General features: G+C 39.0%; 1 protein-coding gene across 1 annotated transcript in view; it reads right to left on the bottom strand.

Moving 5' to 3' along the window:
* Window positions 1-1659: 1659 nt before the first annotated feature.
* Window positions 1660-23537, bottom strand: part of LOC133543073 (transmembrane protein 255B) — a 63443-nt gene continuing 41565 nt past the window's right edge. Inside the window, exons 7-12 of the mRNA XM_061887474.1 lie at window positions 20583-20672; window positions 15182-15262; window positions 13485-13570; window positions 13252-13411; window positions 2903-3049; window positions 1660-2836 (exon numbers count right to left, since the gene is read on the bottom strand). Coding sequence (XP_061743458.1) covers window positions 2606-2836; window positions 2903-3049; window positions 13252-13411; window positions 13485-13570; window positions 15182-15262; window positions 20583-20672 — 795 coding nt within the window. The 3' untranslated portion in view covers window positions 1660-2605. The remainder of the gene's footprint in view (window positions 2837-2902; window positions 3050-13251; window positions 13412-13484; window positions 13571-15181; window positions 15263-20582; window positions 20673-23537) is intronic.

Raw genomic sequence — 23537 nt, 5'->3', positions numbered from 1 at the left:
GAAATGCTTCAAAATAAAGTAACAGTAATGAAAGCAATATAAATCAACTTAGCCACATAGCGTTTTATTAGCATAGGGAGAAAAGGCATAGACTGGGGAGAGCAAACATGCAACAGTTCAAATAAACATCACACATATTGTGACCTTTGGACGTTACTTGAGCTAAAAGTTCATTAAAAACAAATATCCGCCGACGCTAACTAGTAGACTTCTACTTCCGTTTTCAGGGCAAGTCAACGCGACTTGCAATGAGCTCAAGTGACCACAAGATGGGGATGTTTCAGCAGCAAAATAACAAAGCTCCACTTGCGTCACACGGGATTTAACTCAATGAGACTTTTTAAACGCACGCAGGACGCCAAGTGTGACCACTTAGAGAGGAGCCGCTCTTTTGTTGCAATTCTAGAGGACAAGAATACGTTTTTTTCTTTTTCTATGCATTCTAAATCGTAAATAAGCTCTAGCAAAAGTCAGTTAATGGGGGTCATTGGAAATCTATTTCACTTAAATAAAAAACATCCAAACACCTACATCCAGGTTTTATGTGCACATGGTAAGTATATAAGTAACGTTACATTCAAAGTAACATGTTTTATGTATTTTGCTCATTTTAATTGTGATTCATTGATCTTAATTGATCATTTTTAGGAAGTGAAAAAATCAAACTTTTACTTGAGACACGTACACAATGACATCGCAATAAATTAGTTATTGTAAGCCTTCACTTCCCCTTAAATATATATTATATATCCAGCCATCCATCTTCTACCACTTGTCCCGTTCAGGGTCGCTGGAACCTATCTCAGCTGCACATGGCGGAAAGTGGGTTACGCCCGAGAGAAGTTGCCAAATCATTTATATGTATATATGTGTATATATATATATGTGTATATATATACATATATGTGTGTGTAAATATGTGTGTAAATATATATGTGTGTATACATATATATGTGTATATATATACATATATATACATATATATATATACACACATATATATGTATGTGTATATATATATGCATATATATGTGTATATATATGTATGTATGTGTATTAATATATGTATGTATATATATGTATGTAAATACATATATATGTATATATACATATATGCATATATATACACACATACATATATATGTGTGTATATATATATATGTATATACGTATATATGTAAATGCATATATGTATGTATATACACACATACATATGTGTGTGTATATATATATATATATACACACACACACATATGTGTACATATAAATATATATGCACATGTATACATACATATATAAGTATATACATACATATATATGTATATACATACATTTATATGTATATATGGGTGCGTGTGTATATATATATATATATATACCCACATATTTATATTAAATGTATAATATATATATATATGAATATATATATAGATATTAAAAAATATATATATTATGTATGTAGAAATGTAATATATATATAGATACAGACACACACACACATACATATGTGTGTGTGTCTGTATCTATATATATATATACATATATATATATACATATATATATATACACCCACATATGTGTATCTATATATATCATAAATATATATATATGAATATATATAGATATTAGAAATATATATATGATGTATGTAGATATGCAATACATAGACAGACACACATACATATATAATAAATGTGTGTGTGTCTGTATCTATGTATGTATGTTTTTTTTTAATATAAGCGAGCACTTTGTTAACCAATTTCCTTATAAACATGTACTAAAATATTCACATCCCTAATTTGTATATTTTAATATTGTATTTATTGATTTGACAAATTAATCACTTACTGTACAATGTCTGCTCTCCCTGGGATGTCGACTGATGGGATGTTTATATCTTCCCGTTTAGATGAAGAAGAATCATAATCCTCACACAATGTTAAACTTCTTTTTTTTTTTTTAAGTGCCACGAACTAAGGTTTTTCGGGTATTTCTTGCAACTTCCTGGTCTGAGTTGTATGCCAAAGTTGACCACATTCTCGGTTTATGTCCACAATCTTCTGCTATCTAGGCGAGAGGCATGATTTGACCAACTCAGAGGCAACCAAATAGCAGCGTAAGCTCGTTAGCGCTCTGTGATCACGGCGTTGCTAAAAGTAGTTCCTCTGCGGTAGCACCTATAACAATAATGCTAATACTTTGGCATTTAGGTCACGACATGTACATGGGGTATTTTCAGCGCTTTTTTAAACACCATTGCTACCAGCATTGTTAGCAACCTCTTACTTGCCGTATTTTACGATTTAGAATGCATGAAAACAGGTGTTCTGGTCCTACATGAGGATGGTGAGCAATGCATGCATTTCCCTGGAACATATTGCTACCTGAACATACTTCCTGCCGCCGGTGACAACACAGCACAGCGGCGATATTTCATCTTCCTGTTGAAAGCCCTTTGTCGCTGTGCATTGGTCGTCATGGTAACCATGTCCATGAGCACCTGCGCTCTCCAAGTGTTTTTGAACACACTAAATACTAAGAAATGTGAAATAATCTACATGAACCCCATCTGCGTCACGTAGACCAGCAGGTTTGTGCCCAGGCCTCAGTAGGCGTAAGGCGGGGGTTTCTCGAAGGGGCTCTGGGAGGATCCATAGAGGACCGGGGCGTTGGGTGTGAGCATGAAGCCCCCCGGGTCCTGGGCGCCTCCCTGCTGCTGGGGGACGCCCTGCGAGGGCGGCTGGCTGTGGGTCTCCTCCGACGGACAGGAAGTGGCGGGAAGACCCGCCTCCGAGATCATCTGTGGGGTGGCGGGACCCTGGAAGCTGCCGTTAGGCTGCGGGAGGTATTTCATTTCTGGTTAATTTGCATAATCCAAGTTCTGCACTGAGCCGGGACCCACCTGCACCGGTACCGGGTAGTTGGGGTAAGCAGGGAGGTTCTGCCCCGCCGGACAGAAGCCGGCGTAGGTGAGCATGTGCTGGGTGGGGTTGTACAGGATGTGGGGCGGCGGCGCCGGGCTCGGGGCCACCGGTGGGAGGGGCTTCTGCTGCAGGGAGCAGAAACAAAACCTGCATCGTATTCAAAAAGTATTGTCATCTATTGTTTATAATACACTTGAAAACATTTTCACATTGTCCTTATGGGGTATTGTGTGGAGAATTTTGAGGGTAAATTGTATTATTTTGAATACACCTGAAAACATTTTCACATTGTCCTTATGGGGTATTGTGTGGAGAATTTTGAGGATTAACTGTATTATTTTGAATACACCTGAAAACATTTTCACATTGTCATTATGGGGTATTGTGTGGAGAATTTTGAGGATTAACTGTATTATTTTGAATACACCTGAAAACATTTTCACATTGTCCTTATGGGGTATTGTGTGGAGAATTTTGAGGATTAACTGTATTATTTTGAATACACCTGAAAACATTTTCACATTGTCATTATGGGGTATTGTGTGGAGAATTTTGAGGATTAACTGTATTATTTTGAATACACTTGAAAACATGTTCACATTGTCCTTATGAAGTATTGTGTTAAGAATTTTGAGGATAAATTGTATTATTTTTCCAATGGACTTGAAAAAAATTCACATTTTCATTATCGGGTATTTTGTGTAAAATTTTGAGGACAAAAATGAATGTATTCAATTTTGGAATAAGGCAGCAACATGACAAAATGTGACAAAAATTGAAACGCTCGGAATACTTCATGTTAATTTTTAAAAAAAAATGCAGTTCAGTCGCCACAATATTTTTGTAAAGAGTTAAAGTGCTATTGTTTTCCATGCACTGTAGATTTTACAGTAAAAAAAAAAAGCATCTCAGTCGCAAAAAATCTGACGGTGAAAAAGACCTGTATGGTCTCTCCATTAACAGTACAAAACTGACTCAGTTGCCAGAAAGTAATACTTGTAAAGTTTTTCATTTACAGTAAGGCATTGTAGATTTTACAGTAAAACATTTTTTTTTACTGTGAAACAAAATAAGTATGGTTTTTCCATTTACAGTATAACTCTGTAAAAACAAGCATATATTGGAAACAAATCATTTTAAAGAAACTAATAGATCAGTTGCCGGAAAATGTGTTTTCATTTACAATAACGTACTGTACATTTTATGGTTAAAAAGAGAGGCTCAGTCGCAAAAATGTTATTGTGGTGTCATATTTCCATTTACAGTATAAATCTGTCAAAACAACAAGCATAGATTGGAAATAATACATTTACATCAAACTAGCAGCTCAGTTGCCAGAAATGGACTGTAAAAAAAAATTATAGTTTTATTTACAGTAATACACTGTAGATTTTACAGTAAAAAAAAAAAAAAAACAGCTAGCAGCTAAGTCACCAGTAGTAGGACGGTTTATTTTATTCTATTCCAAGAATAGATTAAAGACAAAACAGCAGCCAGACATAAACTGTAAAGAAGCGGAGAGGTAAAGTTTTTCTTTAACTTTACTGTAATGCACTGTTGATTTTACGGTAAAAAACGAACAAACAAACAAAAAAACCTAGCAGTTTAGTCAGGAAATTTTTTACAGTAAAATAAAAGTTATTCCATTCGCAGTTTAGTACAGTAAAAACAACCATAGAAAAAATAATAATAAAAATACATATATATATATATATATATACAGATATATATATATATACACACACACACACACATATATATATATATATATATATATATATATATATATATACATATACACACACATAATGTGTGTATATATATATACATATATGTATATATATATATATATATATATGTGTGTGTGTATATGTGTATATATATATATGTTTGTATGTATAAATATGTGTGTATGTATATAAAAATACAGTATATGTGTGTAAGTGTATATATGAATGTGTATGTGTATGTGTGTATGTATATGTGTATGTTTTCCGTTTTTTCCGTTTTTCCGTTCGGGCTCCAGTACTCTGGAATGCCCTCCCGGTAACAGTTCGAGATGCTACCTCAGTAGAAGCATTTAAGTCTCATCTTAAAACTCATCTGTATACTCTAGCCTTTAAATAGACCTCCTTTTTAGACCAGTTGATCTGCCGCTTCTTTTCTTTCTCCTATGTCCCCCCCTCCCTTGTGGAGGGGGTCCGGTCCGATGACCATGGATGAAGTACTGGCTGTCCAGAGTCGAGACCCAGGATGGACCGCTCGTCGGGACCCAGGATGGACCGCTCGCCTGTATCGGTTGGGGACATCTCTACGCTGCTGATCCGCTTGAGATGGTTTCCTGTGGACGGGACTCTCACTGCTGTCTTGGAGCCACTATGGATTGAACTTTCACAGTATCATGTTGGACCCGCTCGACATCCATTGCTTTCGGTCCCCTAGAGGGGGGGGGTTGCCCACATCTGAGGTCCTCTCCAAGGTTTCTCATAGTCAGCATTGTCACTGGCGTCCCACTGGATGTGAATTCTCCCTGCCCACTGGGTGTGAGTTTTCCTTGCCCTTTTGTGGGTTCTTCCCAGGATGTTGTAGTCGTAATGATTTGTGCAGTCCTTTGAGACATTTGCTATTTGGGGCTATATAAATAAACATTGATTGATTGATTGATATTATGGGTGTAACGGTAAGTGTATTTGTATTAAACCGTTTCGGTACGGGGGTGTACCGAACAAGTTTCTAATCTAAAGTCTTAACAAGCTGCTTTGCTTCTTCTGCCTCTGTCTGAGCAGTGAGCACCCAGCATTGTCCCGCCCACACAACCATCTGATTGGTTACATACAAAGCGGTAGCAGCCAATCAGCAGTGTGTATTCAGAGTGCATGTAGTCAATGCTTCAGAGTTGAGCAGATAGGTGTTTAGCAGCATACTCTCCCCAAATTATAATAAACACCTCTCAGTAGTCAACTACTACTAACATCACTATGAGCCCGTTGGCCTTCTAGAAACTTAAACTGCAGCTCGGCTCGCTCGCAGTTCTGGCTTGAGGTGAAGGCTAATTGGTTTTTAGCGTAACGTTAGCTCATTTTGCTGTGTGTGTGTGTGTGTGTGTTAGGGGCAGCAAAGCCCTGTCTGTCTGTTATTTCATTGAACTCCATGGTGTTCAGGGATAAATAGTCTCTCCTATTGCTATTGTACTATTTTTTCAGCTATAGTTACATGAATCATTAGTAATGTAGCAGCCTAGTTTTGAATGGCAGGGTCCCTGCTATCACATGTTGATAAAAATATAACATTTACATAATAATAATCAACTACAGGCTTCCCAAATGCTGTAATAAATGAAGCATGATGAGTTAACTTGAAACTGTTTAATGTTGAACTTTTTATATGTAGAAGAAAAGTTGTGTCATTTTATTTAATCAAAGCAACAACTTGAGACAGTTTAATGTGGATTAACTTGGGCAGAATTATTATAGTGTTCAAAATGTTAAAAGGATAAAGCCATTGTTTACAAATTTGGTAAATAAATAACCCAAAAATATATATTTTGTTGTTTTCTTACTGTACCGAAAATGAACCAAACCGTGACCTCTAAACCGAGGTACGTACCGAACGGAAATTTTGTGTACCGTTACACCCCTAATGTGTATAAATGTATATGTGTGCATATATATATATATATATATATATATATATATATGTGTGTGTGTGTGTGTGTGTGTATGTATTTGCTAGATATTTACATTAAATGTTACAATACATTTGAATTTACAGTAATTCAGTGTTAAAACAAAACAGAAAAACATTGTAAATTTTAAGGTAAAATTCTGACGTTTGTAACCATAAAAACTATGGATTTCTTTTCTTTTTTTCCTGCAGTAAATGAAAGACGACTAAAAAATTAAACATGACTTCAGGGAAAGTGTGAAAAAATGATGTCAATGTGCAGCCACCAATATTTACAATAATGTTTATATTCCACATCATGTTTGAAATGTATATGAAAATGTAAAAAAGGGTTATAAAATGATATTCAAAACTGCGATGACTCTTCAGTATTATTTAAAAAGTACACACAAGACCATAATTGGCCACCATTACTTAAAAACTAATGTTATTTTAAACATCATATATTTCGAGGAACAGTTCGGCTGGAATATAAACTGAAGTTGTGCGATCCTTTTGGAAATATGATCATAAATCTGTGATGATGACGGCATTTAAAAGCGATGCTAAATGAGCAATTATTATTATTATTATTATTAATTATGTCTATGAGCTTTTGAATGGAGGGTTAGGTGGCTCCCCCTAGTGGTTGTAGCCCCAAACAACCTGGGGGCCGGCCCAGACAGCTCATGAATAATCTCCATTTCATGTACAGTATGACTCAACACATGTAAGACTGTATGTACAGTATGACTGGACAGGTGTAAGACTGTATGTACAGTATGACTCAACACATGTAAGACTCTATGTACAGTATGACTGAACACATGTAAGACTGTATGTACAGTATGACTGCACACGTGTAAGACTGTATGTACAGTATGACTGCACACATGTAAGACTGTATGTACAGTATGACTGCACACGTGTAAGACTGTATGTACAGTATGACTGCACACGTGTAAGACTGTATGTACAGTATGACTGCACACGTGTAAGACTGTATGTACAGTATGACTGCACACATGTAAGACTGTATGTACAGTATGACTGCACACGTGTAAGACTGTATGTACAGTATGACTGCACACGTGTAAGACTGTATGTACAGTATGACTGCACACATGTAAGACTGTATGTACAGTATGACTGCACACGTGTAAGACTGTATGTACAGTATGACTGGAGAGGTGTAAGACTGTATGTACAGTATGACTGGAGAGGTGTAAGACTGTATGTACAGTATGACTGCACACGTGTAAGACTGTATGTACAGTATGACTGCACACGTGTAAGACTGTATGTACAGTATGACTGGAGAGGTGTAAGACTGTATGTACAGTATGACTGCACACATGTAAGACTGTATGTACAGTATAACTGCACACGTGTAAGACTGTATGTACAGTATGACTGCACACGTGTAAGACTGTATGTACAGTATGACTGCACACGTGTAAGACTGTATGTACAGTATGACTGCACACGTGTAAGACTGTATGTACTGTATGACTGCACACGTGTAAGACTGTATGTACAGTATGACTGGAGAGGTGTAAGACTGTATGTAAAGTATGACTGCACACATGTAAGACTGTATGTACAGTATGACTGGAGAGGTGTAAGACTGTATGTACAGTATGACTGCACACGTGTAAGACTGTATGTACAGTATGACTGCACACGTGTAAGACTGTATGTACAGTATGACTGCACACATGTAAGACTGTATGTACAGTATGACTGCACACGTGTAAGACTGTATGTACAGTATGACTGCACACGTGTAAGACTGTATGTACAGTATGACTGCACACGTGTAAGACTGTATGTACAGTATGACTGCACACATGTAAGACTGTATGTACAGTATGACTGCACACGTGTAAGACTGTATGTACAGTATGACTGCACACGTGTAAGACTGTATGTACAGTATGACTGCACACATGTAAGACTGTATGTACAGTATGACTGCACACGTGTAAGACTGTATGTACAGTATGACTGGAGAGGTGTAAGACTATGTACAGTATGACTGGAGAGGTGTAAGACTGTATGTACAGTATGACTGCACACGTGTAAGACTGTATGTACAGTATGACTGCACACGTGTAAGACTGTATGTACAGTATGACTGGAGAGGTGTAAGACTGTATGTACAGTATGACTGCACACATGTAAGACTGTATGTACAGTATAACTGCACACGTGTAAGACTGTATGTACAGTATGACTGCACACGTGTAAGACTGTATGTACAGTATGACTGCACACGTGTAAGACTGTATGTACAGTATGACTGCACACGTGTAAGACTGTATGTACTGTATGACTGCACACGTGTAAGACTGTATGTACAGTATGACTGGAGAGGTGTAAGACTGTATGTAAAGTATGACTGCACACATGTAAGACTGTATGTACAGTATGACTGGAGAGGTGTAAGACTGTATGTACAGTATGACTGCACACGTGTAAGACTGTATGTACAGTATGACTGCACACGTGTAAGACTGTATGTACAGTATGACTGCACACATGTAAGACTGTATGTACAGTATGACTGCACACGTGTAAGACTGTATGTACAGTATGACTGCACACGTGTAAGACTGTATGTACAGTATGACTGCACACATGTAAGACTGTATGTACAGTATGACTGCACACGTGTAAGACTGTATGTACAGTATGACTGGAGAGGTGTAAGACTGTATGTACAGTATGACTGGAGAGGTGTAAGACTGTATGTACAGTATGACTGCACACGTGTAAGACTGTATGTACAGTATGACTGCACACGTGTAAGACTGTATGTACAGTATGACTGGAGAGGTGTAAGACTGTATGTACAGTATGACTGCACACATGTAAGACTGTATGTACAGTATAACTGCACACGTGTAAGACTGTATGTACAGTATGACTGCACACGTGTAAGACTGTATGTACAGTATGACTGCACACGTGTAAGACTGTATGTACAGTATGACTGCACACGTGTAAGACTGTATGTACTGTATGACTGCACACGTGTAAGACTGTATGTACAGTATGACTGGAGAGGTGTAAGACTGTATGTACTGTATGACTGCACACATGTAAGACTGTATGTACAGTATGACTGGAGAGGTGTAAGACTGTATGTACAGTATGACTGCACACGTGTAAGACTGTATGTACTGTATGACTGGAGAGGTGTAAGACTGTATGTACTGTATGACTGCACACGTGTAAGACTGTATGTACAGTATGACTGGAGAGGTGTAAGACTGTATGTAAAGTATGACTGCACACATGTAAGACTGTATGTACAGTATGACTGGAGAGGTGTAAGACTGTATGTACAGTATGACTGCACACGTGTGAGACTGTATGTACAGTATGACTGGAGAGGTGTAAGACTGTATGTACAGTATGACTGCACACGTGTAAGACTGTATGTACAGTATGACTGCACACGTGTAAGACTGTATGTACAGTATGACTGCACACGTGTAAGACTGTATGTACAGTATGACTGCACACGTGTAAGACTGTATGTACAGTATGACTGGACAGGTGTAAGACTGTATGTACAGTATGACTGCACACGTGTAAGACTGTATGTACAGTATGACTGCACACATGTAAGACTGTATGTACAGTATGACTGGACAGGTGTAAGACTGTATGTACAGTATGACTGAAGAGGTGTAAGACTGTATGTACAGTATGACTGCACACGTGTAAGACTGTATGTACAGTATGACTGCACACGTGTAAGACTGTATGTACAGTATGACTGGAGAGGTGTATGACTGTATGTACAGTATGACTGTACAGGTGTAAGACTGTATGTACAGTATGACTGCACACGTGTAAGACTATGTACAGTATGACTGGAGAGGTGTAAGACTGTATGTACAGTATGACTGCACACATGTATGACTGTATGTACAGTATGACTGGACAGGTGTAAGACTGTATGTACAGTATGACTGGAGAGGTGTATGACTGTATGTACAGTATGACTGTACAGGTGTAAGACTGTATGTACAGTATGACTGCACACGTGTAAGACTATGTACAGTATGACTGGAGAGGTGTAAGACTGTATGTACAGTATGACTGCACACATGTATGACTGTATGTACAGTATGACTGCACACGTGTAAGACTGTATGTACAGTATGACTGGAGAGGTGTAAGACTGTATGTACAGTATGACTGCACACATGTATGACTGTATGTACAGTATGACTGCACACGTGTAAGACTGTATGTACAGTATGACTGGACAGGTGTAAAACTGTATGTACAGTATGACTGCACACGTGTAAGACTGTATGTACAGTATGACTGCACACGTGTAAGACTGTATGTACAGTATGACTGCACACGTGTAAGACTGTATGTACAGTATGACTGGACAGGTGTAAGACTGTATGTACAGTATGACTGCACACGTGTAAGACTGTATGTACAGTATGACTGCACACGTGTAAGACTGTATGTACAGTATGACTGCACACGTGTAAGACTGTATGTACAGTATGACTGCACACGTGTAAGACTGTATGTACAGTATGACTGCACACGTGTAAGACTGTATGTACAGTATGACTGCACACGTGTAAGACTGTATGTACAGTATGACTGCACACGTGTAAGACTGTATGTACAGTATGACTGCACACGTGTAAGACTGTATGTACAGTATGACTGCACACGTGTAAGACTGTATGTACAGTATGACTGCACACGTGTAAGACTGTATGTACTGTATGACTGCACACGTGTAAGACTGTATGTACAGTATGACTGCACACGTGTAAGACTGTATGTACAGTATGACTGCACACGTGTAAGACTGTATGTACAGTATGACTGCACACGTGTAAGACTGTATGTACTGCATGACTGCACACGTGTAAGACTGTATGTACAGTATGACTGCACACGTGTAAGACTGTATGTACAGTATGACTGCACACGTGTAAGACTGTATGTACAGTATGACTGCACACGTGTAAGACTGTATGTACAGTATGACTGCACACATGTAAGACTGTATGTACAGTACGACTGCACACATGTAAGACTGTATGTACAGTATGACTGCACACATGTAAGACTGTACGTACAGTATGACTGCACACGTGTAATACTGTACGTACAGTATGACTGCACACGTGTAATACTGTACGTACAGTATGACTGCACACGTGTAATACTGTACGTACAGTATGACTGCACACATGTAAGACTGTATGTACAGTATGACTGCACACGTGTAAGACTGTATGTACAGTATGACTGCACACATGTAAGACTGTATGTACAGTATGACTGCACACGTGTAAGACTGTATGTACAGTATGACTGCACACGTGTAAGACTGTATGTACAGTATGACTGCACACGTGTAAGACTGTATGTACAGTATGACTGCACACGTGTAAGACTGTATGTACAGTATGACTGCACACGTGTAAGACTGTATGTACAGTATGACTGCACACGTGTAAGACTGTATGTACTGTATGACTGCACACGTGTAAGACTGTATGTACAGTATGACTGCACACGTGTAAGACTGTATGTACAGTATGACTGCACACGTGTAAGACTGTATGTACAGTATGACTGCACACGTGTAAGACTGTATGTACAGTATGACTGCACACATGTAAGACTGTATGTACAGTATGACTGCACACGTGTAAGACTGTATGTACAGTATGACTGCACACGTGTAAGACTGTATGTACAGTATGACTGCACACGTGTAAGACTGTATGTACAGTATGACTGTGCAGGTGTAAGACTGTATGTACTGCATGACTGCACACGTGTAAGACTGTATGTACAGTATGACTGCACACGTGTAAGACTGTATGTACAGTATGACTGCAAACGTGTAAGACTGTATGTACAGTATGACTGCACACGTGTAAGACTGTATGTACAGTACGACTGCACACATGTAAGACTGTATGTACAGTATGACTGCACACATGTAAGACTGTATGTACAGTATGACTGCACACATGTAAGACTGTATGTACAGTATGACTGCACACGTGTAATACTGTACGTACAGTATGACTGCACACATGTAAGACTGTATGTACAGTATGACTGCACACGTGTAAGACTGTATGTACAGTATGACTGCACACATGTAAGACTGTATGTACAGTATGACTGCACACGTGTAAGACTGTATGTACAGTATGACTGTGCAGGTGTAAGACTGTATGTACAGTATGACTGCACACGTGTAAGACTGTATGTACAGTATGACTGGACAGGTGTAAGACTGTATGTACAGTATGACTGCACACGTGTAAGACTGTATGTACAGTATGACTGGAGAGGTGTAAGACTGTATGTACAGTATGACTGGAGAGGTGTAAGACTGTATGTACAGTATGACTGGAGAGGTGTAAGACTGTATGTACAGTATGACTGTGCAGGTGTAAGACTGTATGTACAGTATGACTGTGCAGGTGTAAGACTGTATGTACAGTATGACTGGACAGGTGTAAGACTGTATGTACAGTATGACTGGACAGGTGTAAGACTGTATGTACAGTATGACTGTGCAGGTGTAAGACTGTATGTACAGTATGACTGGACAGGTGTATGACTGTATGTACAGTATGCTCCTCCCTACCATGTCCTTGTATGCTCCCAGGATGGCGGCGGTGATGATGCCGAGGAAGAGGCCGACGACGTTGACGACCACGGAGGCCCAGAGCAGGCGATGAAGGTGCATGACGTCCCAGCAGCTGCTCACCCCCGTGAACTCAGAGTACTTGGGGCGGTACTCTGGGCTGTGACGTCACACAGGGCGGAACTTACTTCACGCAGGATGAACAGGAGATGCGTGCGCACAGCGGAAGTTACCTGTCACAGTTGTACAGGTGGCAGCAGTAGCAGGTGTTGCTCCTCACCTTCAGCTTGCACGCCTTGTCGAAGGAGTGACATGTCACCTGCACACATCGTTTGGGCGCCAATCTCGTCAATAAAATACAAGTGCTCAACTTTGGATGGATATTTGACACCAAAAATACAAGCGGCAACATTTCAGTTGGCGTCAAAAGAAACTCGAGCATTGAGCCATTGCAGTAAAATACTTTCACCACCAGGTGTCACTGTTTCCTCATTTAAACATACACAATGCGATTGAGCACAATTAGATGGACAGACAGACAGACGGATAGACAGATAGACAGATAGACAGATAGACAGATAGACAGATAGACAGATAGATAGATAGATAGATAGATAGATAGATAGATAGATAGATAGATAGATGGATAGACAGATGGATAGATAGATAGATAGATAGTACTTTATTGATTCCTTCAGGAGAGTTCCCTCAGGAAAATTCAAATTGCAGCAGCAGTGTACAAAATTGAGATCTAATTTAAAAAGTAAACAACGGGGGTATACATGGAAATAAAATAGAAAATATTACAATAAGAATAACAAAATAAAGAGCAACAAGAAAATGGATGGATGGAAGCAACAATAAGAATAAAAATATGACAATAAAAATAGGAATATAACAAGATAAATGATGCAGAAGTGACCATGTTAGGAAAATGTATTGCACTGTTAATTGCAGTTTTTTGTTTATTTCAGTATTGTTATTGTTTTGCATCCCCTGTCATCCTAGTACCCCCCCTCTATATAAATATGTATATAAAGACATATGTATATAGACACATACTGTAATAACTTGAAGTAATTCATGATGATTAAAAACCAATGACCAAAAAAAATAAAAATACTTAAAACAGTCATTTTCTCACAATGTGACGACTTCTTTCTTATAAAATTGGGAACAATTTCTCATACTCTTAATGTTTCTGTAATATTGCAATATTTTCTCATAAAATCATTTCTTTTTTTAAGTAAAATCATTTTTTATGGAAAAACATTACTTGTTTATGTAAAATGATTTCTTTTCAATGCACAATGGTGACATTTGTCATATAAAATGCTGACTTTTATTACAATATTGCCATTTTTTGTTGTTCTTGTAAAATAGTGACATTTTTTGGAGTAAAATGATGACTTTCGGCATAGTTTTGCCAAGTAATAATTCTGATTATTATTATAACATAGCCAAAATGTTAACGTTTTCTTATGAAATTCTGACTTTTGTCGAGTAGAATTACATTTGTTTTCATAAAATTGCTTAGATCTTAAGCTTTTTCTTGTAAAATTGCAACTATTATTGGGTAAAACTCCAACTTTTATTTATAATATAGCACAAATGTTCAGTTTTTCTTGTAAAATTTTGACTTGCATTGAGTAAAGTGATGACTTTTGGTATAATACGGCCAACATTCTGTGTTTTCTTGTGAAATTTTGACCTTTTTCTTTTGAAATTCAACTAATTTATAACAAGCTTTTTTATATTTGCATAGTATGTATGTATTATTAATGTTGTAAATACACAACTTTATATACCTGTAGAAGTATTATTTGGAGTTCTCAATAAGGTAAAAAATATCATGTGTGTGTGTGTGTGTGTGTGTGTGTGTGTGTGTGTGTGTGTGTGTGTGTGTGTGTGTGTGTGTGTGTGTGTGTACCTCAGTATAGTAGCTGTCGTAAGCATATCCAGAAGCGCTGGTGTAGAAGTCACACATGTCCTCCTGCAAGGGTCTGATGTCCTGTGGGGACAATCACAGATGAGGCCTGGGAGACGCAGGACAGGTAGACAAATATGAAATATGTGGCATCATGCACATTAGCAGGGATGCAGCAGTTTTATGATCGGCTCCTGTATCGGCACGATAGAAGCACTGAGGTCATTAAATGATTTCACGCTGCGAGGCTTGACAAGCAATGAGTGTAAATTCTGGCATCCTGTTAGCCGGACTTGATTCTGTTGTTGATCGATAACGTCGTCTTGTGCCAGCGAGCCAAATAGCTTCTGAGATTCCTGCTGCTTCATTAAAGGACTTTTGATCTTTCGCTGCTTAATGAAGCAAACTCAGCTGGGACTCTTTTCTGTCTCGCTACATTTCTCTGCACTACACTTTCTATACATGTATGCACACACACACACACACACACACACACATATATATATGTATATATATATATATATATATATATATATATATATCATCTCCTGATGATTGAGGGAACCCCTCATGAAACAGTTCTGTAGAGATGAAGTAGTCTTGTGATTTTTCCCACACCTATATATATATATATATATATATATATATATATATATATATATATATATATATATATATATATATATATATATATATATATACATACTGTACATACATATACATGCATATATACATATATACATTTGATATATTTACAGTATGTATAAAACATAATATATGTAATGTATACACATATATAATATATATTTGCAGGTTGGGGGGGGGGGGGTCTGGCTGAGAGGGAGGAACAGTCCTTGGTCTTGCGGAGCTGTAGTTTCTGTTCGGCTTCATGGATGCATTTTTCCTCAAAGTCTGCGACACCACACAAGACTGCAGAGCGCCAGTTTGAACGGTGTTGGGCATCGGCTTCCCAGGTCTCTGGGTCCAGACCACAGCCCTTGAGACTGGTCTTTAGGGTGTCTTTAAAGCGTTTCCGCTGTCCGCCGCGTGAGTGCTTTCCATGGTGCAGTTCAGCGTACAAAAACATTTTTGGTAGGCGTTCGTTTGACATACGGCAGACATGGCCAGCCCATCTCAGCTGGGAACGCTTGAGGATGGCATAGATGCTCTCCATCTCAGCCCTGTAGAGGACCTCAGTGTCTGGGATCTTGTCCTGCCACCTGGTGTTGAGCAGCCTCCTGAGGGATCTCATGTGGAAGGCGTTGGGTTGTTTAGCATGCCGGCTGTATACAGTCCAGGTCTCACAGGCATACAGCAGGGCGGGTAGGACAACAGCAGGGTAGACCTTAAGTTTGGTCCATAGGCTGAGTCCTCTGCGCTCCCACACAGAACTGCGGAGTCGGCCGAATGCAGCACTTCCATGCGCTATCCTACGCGTGACTTCCTCGTCGATGTTGCCCATGCGTGACAAGGTGCTACCCAGCTAGACAAACCTTTCAACAGCTTTGAGGTCCTCACCATTCACGCTGACAAGGGGCTCAGTGTACGGGTCTCCAGGAGCAGGTTGATGCATCACCTCAGTTTTCTCTGAACTGACGGTGAGTCCAAAGTCTGAGCATGCTGTGGCCAAGTTGTTCATACACAGTTGCATTTCCAGCTTGTTGGAAGCATTCAGGACACAGTCGTCCACAAAGAGGAAGTGGCGAACCTTGGTGGTCTGTACTTTTGTCTTTGCCTGGAGTCTTCACAGATTAAACAGCATGCCATCAGTACAGTAGCGCAGGTCTATCCCCATGTCCCCAGACCGGAAAGCATCTGTCCGCATGGCTGAGAACATCATGCTGAACAGAGTGGGTGCCAGAACACAGCCTTGTTTGACACCATTTTCCACATGGAAAGGCTCAGATGATGCGCAGTTGTCCTGGACGTGTTCCTGCATTCCATCATGGAATTCACGGACCATGTTAATGAAGATGTTTGAGCAGCCAGACTTGGCCATGATCTTCCAGAGGCCCGCTCGGCTGACAGAGTCGAAGGCCTTTGTCAGAGCTATAAAGGTGGAGTATAGAGTGGCGTTCTGCAGAATACGACTACAAGTGGTTTGGTCAGCGGTGGTCCGCCAGCTGTGTAGATTTCTGCTGGATTTGCATCAGCACCAGGTGCTTGGCCATTTGGAAGTCCTCTGATGGCTTTGATGACCTCAGCTTCTGTTGGTGGTTCGTCAAGGGAGGTGTTGACAGGGACTTGAGGGAGGTGTGCAATGGCTTCCTCATTAATGGCTGAGGGGCGGTTGAGAACATCGTGGAAGTGCTCAGCCCAGCGCTCAAGGATCTTCTGTCTGTCTGTGACCAGTGTGCTGCCATCAGCACTGAGGAGAGGGGAAGATCCTGATGTTGTGGGCCCATAGATGGCCTTGAGGGTGCTGTAGAACTTCTTGCTGTCATTCTGGTCTGCATAGGACTGAATCTCATCAGATTTTCGGCAGAGCCAGTCGTCCTGCATCTGACGCAGCTCTCGCTGGATGGTTGCTTTGATGTTCTTGAGGGCCGACTGTTTTTGAGAGGATGTTGGATCACTGAGGTGGGCTTTGTGCAGACGAGGTTTCTCCTGGAGAGGATCTCTGATGTGATCATCATTCTCATCAAACCAGTCCTGTTGCCTGCGGGCTGTAGGTCTTACTGCATTGAGAACAGCAGTGTAGACGGTGTCTCTGACTGCAGCCCAGTCCTCCTCGAGGTTCCCAGAGGGTTTCAGGTCCTGCAGTTTGCTGTTGAGCTCTTCAGTCCGCGATTGCTTGACAGAGGCATTGGTGAGCCTGGAAACATTCAAGCGCTTCGGAACTTTGGAACCTTGAGGCCTTCTGGGAGAATGGATCTTGATGTTCAGCTTAGACACAAGGAGCCTATGGTCAGTCCAGCACTCTGCACCGCACACCGCCTTTGTAACCCTGACATCCTGTCTGTCCCTTTGCCTCACCATGACATAGCCCAGTAGGTGACAGGGTCTTGAGCGGGGATGCATCCATGAGGTCTGCTTCAGTGCGGCCTATCCAGAAGAATGTATAGCCAGCACCAGTCTCTGTCAACTGTCCCTCTCCAGCTAGACGTGTTTCGCTGAGAGCAGCGATCTGGATGCCAATCCGGTCCAGCTCTCTGGCGATCAGGGCAGTTCTGCTCTCAGGTCTTGATAGGTCACCAGCCCTATCAAGAAGTCTGCACACATTCCATGCGCCAAGGGGGATCGGTGTCACCTTTTTCCTGTTTCCTTGTTTCTTACTGCTAGTTATGGGACTCCTGCCAGCTGCGGCTAGCTGGCCAGGAAGAGGTGAGGCAGGCAATTTTTGGGGCACCTTTTCTAGCCCGTTCCTCATGCCAGGAGGTAGGCAATGCATACCTAAAGAGGGCTGCCTAGTCGCTCAAGGGGCTGCTGAAGTCCAGTGCTCATATGTATGAATATATATGTATAAATATATACACATACTTGCATATATATATATATATATATATATATATATATATATATATATATATATATATATATATATATATATATATATATCTACATACATACACACACACATACAGTATATACACACATATATAGATAAATGTACATATATACACACATACACATATATATATACACACACACACGTATAATATACATATATGTGTGTATATATGTAAATATACATTGTATATCTACATATATACGCACATATATATATATATATATATATATATATATATATATATATATATATATATATATATATAAGGGGTGTAACGGTACACAAACATTTCGGTTCGGTATGTACCTCGGTTTAGAGGTCACGGTTCGGTTCATTTTCGGTACAGTAAGAAAACAACAAAATATACATTTTGGGTTATTTATTTACCAAATTTGTAAACAATGGCTTTATCCTTTTAACGTTTTGAACACTATAATAATTCTGCCCATGTGAATCTACATTAAACTGCCTCAAGTTGTTGCGTAGATTAAATAAAATTACAACTTTTCTTCTACATATAATAAGCGCAACATTAAACAGTTTCAAATCAACTCATCATGCTCAATTTATTACGGCATTGGGCATTTTTATTATGTAAATATTATATTTGTATCAACATGTGATAGCAGGGACCCTGCCATTCAAAACCAAACTGCTACATTACTAATGATTAATGTAACTATAGCTGAAAAAATAGTACAATAGCAATAGGAGTTCATGTAGGCTTTATGATGCACTTACATTATTATATACACTATCAGAGACAGAAACTCTTCATTTAACATGATGTCCTTTTTTGCTGCTTCAACACACCTCAATCAACACTGTCCGTAACACACACACACACACACACACACACACACACACACACACACACACACACACACACACACACACACACACTCGCACACGCACACACACACACACACACACGCGCACACGCACACGCACGCGCACACACCGCAAAATGAGCTAACGTTACGCTAAAAGCTAACTAGCCTTCACCTTAAGCCAGGACTGCTAGTGAGCTGAGCTGCAGTTTGTTTCTAAAAGGTCAACGGGCTCATAGTGATGTTAGTAGTAGTTGACTTGGAAATGTTTAGTATAATTTTGGGAACGTCTGTTGCTCCCCTGCTAAACACCTATCTGCTCAATGCTGAAGCGCTGACTAGATGCGCTCTGAATACGCTCTGCTGATTGGCTTGTTATCGCTACTGTTGTAACCAATCAGATGGTTGTGTGGGAGGGACAATACTGGGTGCTGTGCAGGAGACAGAGGCAGAAAACGGAGCAGCTTGTTAAGACTTTAGCATAAGCGGCTACTCCATATGTTCGTGTGGAACTCGTTCGGTACTACTCTGCACCAAACCGGAACCCCTGTACCGAAACGGTTCACTACAAATACACGTACCGTTACACCCCTTATATATATATATATATATATATATATATATATATATATATATATATATATATATATGTGTGTGTGTGTGTATATATATATATATATATACATATATATATATATGTGTGTGTGTGTGTGTATATATATATATATATACATATATATATATATGTGTGTGTGTGTGTGTATGAAATATCATGGTCAGATAGTCACGTGAGTTTGCTTCTTGTTAGGTGATTAGAATTACGATAAAAGACAGGGCGAATGTTTAACGCTAGCACAGCTGTTAGTATTAGCTCGATAAAACAAAATAAAAAACACTGGAAAAAAAAACATCCGTACAATTTAAAAAAAAAAAAAAAAAGTGGACCCGGCGCTCAAAAACGAAGAAAAAGAAGGTAATCATTCTATTTTGCGTCCTCTTCTACTGATGTTTTCTGCCCTAACTCTACTTCTGTTGTAAAATATTCCTTTTTTTTTTAACTTACGAGGAACTCTGAGGCGATGATCCCGTCCACGATGGCACAGAAGAAGGACGCGATGACGCCGATGCTGATGAAGATGATGGCAGCCATGAGCTTGGAGGGAAGAAATGTGCATGAAAGCTGATAAATACTTCACATTCCACAAGTAGGAACAAAGTGCATGAAAGCTGATAAATACTTCACATTCCACAAGTAGGAACAATGTGCATGAAAGCTGATAAATACTTCACATTCCACAAGTAGGAACAAAGTGCATGAAAGCTGATAAATACTTCACATTCCACAAGTAGGAACAATATGCATGAAAGCTGATAAATACTTCACATTCCACAAGTAGGAACAAAGTGCATGAAACCTGATAAATACTTCACATTCCACAAGTAGGAACAAAGTGCATGAAACCTGATAAATACTTCACATTCCACAAGTAGGAACAAAGTGCATGAAAGCTGATAAATACTTCACATTCCACAAGTAGGAACAAAGTGCATGAAAGCTGATAAATACTTCACATTCCACAAGTAGGAACAAAGTGCATGAAAGCTGATAAATACTTCACATTCCACAAGTAGGAACAATGTGCATGAAAGCTGATAAATACTTCACATTCCACAAGTAGGAACAAAGTGCATGAAAGCTGATAAATACTTCACATTCCACAAGTAGGAACAACAAAGTCGACAATTAAGACGCAAATAAGATTTGATTAGATTTTTCTATATTCACACTCAGTGTTACTGTTCAAACTGTGTATATATGCTTGTTAAATAAAACCTCTGCCTTGTTTTTAATGAACACTTGGGCCTATTATGCTACTGTGTGTTAATGTTCATCATTATGGTGAGCAAAGTGTTTTTGGAGGTGAGATCATTTCTAATATTTGAAGTATTCTTCTTTGCTGCGCGTGTGTGGTCTGCTTGGTCAGTGTCAGGTCTGCAGGGCGATAGAGGGAAAAGGATAGCGTCGCGCTCCGCCAAAGCAGAGGTGCCTTGTGGGTAATTTATGGGCAATCTGGCTTTGAACTGGACAGAAGGGCGGCCTTTTGTCATGGCAAGGTTGGTTAAATACTGCACACGCGGACACGCAGGCGACCTTGAATCCCACAGTTGTGGTATCGTTTCATCGGCCTGATATCATGTGAAATCGTCCAACTATTTGCCCGAATGACAGCAAAGTGCATGCGAGACTAAAACATGCACATTGAGCCAAGAGGCTCCAAACTTTACAATAAACGCGATATCCACGCATTGATAACTGTCTCGACATTTGACTACTTTGATCCAGCTTGCATTCATCTACCACCCTCGATACCACTCGTCTTTAGAATGGTATCGAGGTCAGGGGTCACCAACGCGGGCACCAGGTCGCCCGTAAGGACCAGATGAGTCGCCAGCTGGCCTGTTCTAAAAATAGCTCAAATAGCAGCACTTACCAGTGAGCTGCCTCTATTTTTTAAATTGTATTTATTTACTAGCAAGCTGGTCTCGCTTTGATCGACATTTTTAATTCTAAGGGAGACAAAACTCAAATAGAATTTGAAAATCCAAGAAAATATTTCAAAGACTTGGTCTTCACTTGTTTAAATAAATTAATTTATTTTTTTTACTTTGCTTCTTATAACTTTCAGAAAGACAATTTTAGAGAAAAAATACAACCTTAAAAATGATTTTAGGATTTTTAAACACATATACCTTTTAACCTTTTAAATTCCTTCCTCTTCTTTCCTGACAATTTAAATCAATGTTCAAGTATTTTTTGTCAGAATAATAAATACATTTTAATTTAATTCTTCATTTTAGCTTCTGTTTTTTCGACAAAGAATATTTGTGAGATATTTCTTCAAACTTGTAATGATTAAAATTAAAAAAAAATATTCTGGCAAATCTAGAAAATCTGTAGAATCAAATTTAAATCTTATTTTGAAGTAGATTTTAACCTATTTAAAACATCTCATCAAAATTCTAAAATTAATCTCAATCAGGAAAAATTACTAATGATGTTCCATAAATTCCATCCATCCATCCATTTTCTACCGCTTATTCCCTTTTGGGGTCGCGGGGGCCGCTGGTGCCTATCTCAGCTACAATCGGGCGGAATCATTTTTTAAAATTTTTTCAAAAAGATTCAAATTAGCTAGTTTTTCTCTTCATTTTCTTCAGTTGAATTTTGAATTTTAAAGAGTCGAAATTGAAGATAAACTATGTTTCAAAATGTAATTTTCATTTATTTTTTTTGTGTTTTCTCTTTTAAACTGTTCAATTAAGTGTATTTTTCATCATTTATTCTCTACTAAAAACCTTCCGTAAAAGGGAAAAAAATGTAGGACGGAATGACAGACAGAAATACCCATTTATATATGTATATATATATATATATATATATATATAGATGTATTTATTAAAGGTAAATTGAGCAAATTGGCTACGTCTGGCAATTTATTTAAATGTGTATCAAACTGGCAGCCCTTGGCATGAATCAGCAGCCAAGAAGTAGCTCTTGCTTTCAAAAAGGTTGCTGAGCCCTGCTGTAGTTCAGGGGTCAGCAACCCAAAATGTTGAAAGAGCCATATTGGACCAAAAATATAAAACAAATCTGTCTGGAGCCGCAAACAATTAAAAGCCATTTTACATACAGATAGTGTGTCATGAGATATACATTGAATTAAGAGGACTTAAATGAAACTAAATGAGCTGAAATATAGCTACAAATGAGACATAATGATGCAATATGTACATACAGCTAGCCTAAGTAGCATGTTAGCATCGATTGGCTTGCAGTGACCAAATATGTCTGATTAGCACTCCACACAAGTCAATAACATCAACAAAACTCACTTTTGTGCATTCACGCACGTTAAAAGTTTGGTGGACAAAATCAAACGGAAAAAGAAGTGTCATAAAACACGTCCTAGAAAGTCGGAGAAAGTTGTACATGTAAACAAACTACGGTGAGTTCAAG

This window comes from Nerophis ophidion, linkage group LG25 (assembly GCF_033978795.1).
Source record: "Nerophis ophidion isolate RoL-2023_Sa linkage group LG25, RoL_Noph_v1.0, whole genome shotgun sequence".
Taxonomy (NCBI): Eukaryota; Metazoa; Chordata; class Actinopteri; order Syngnathiformes; family Syngnathidae; genus Nerophis; species Nerophis ophidion.
Note: the sequence above shows the minus strand (reverse complement) of the source record. Positions and strands in the feature narration are given on the sequence as shown.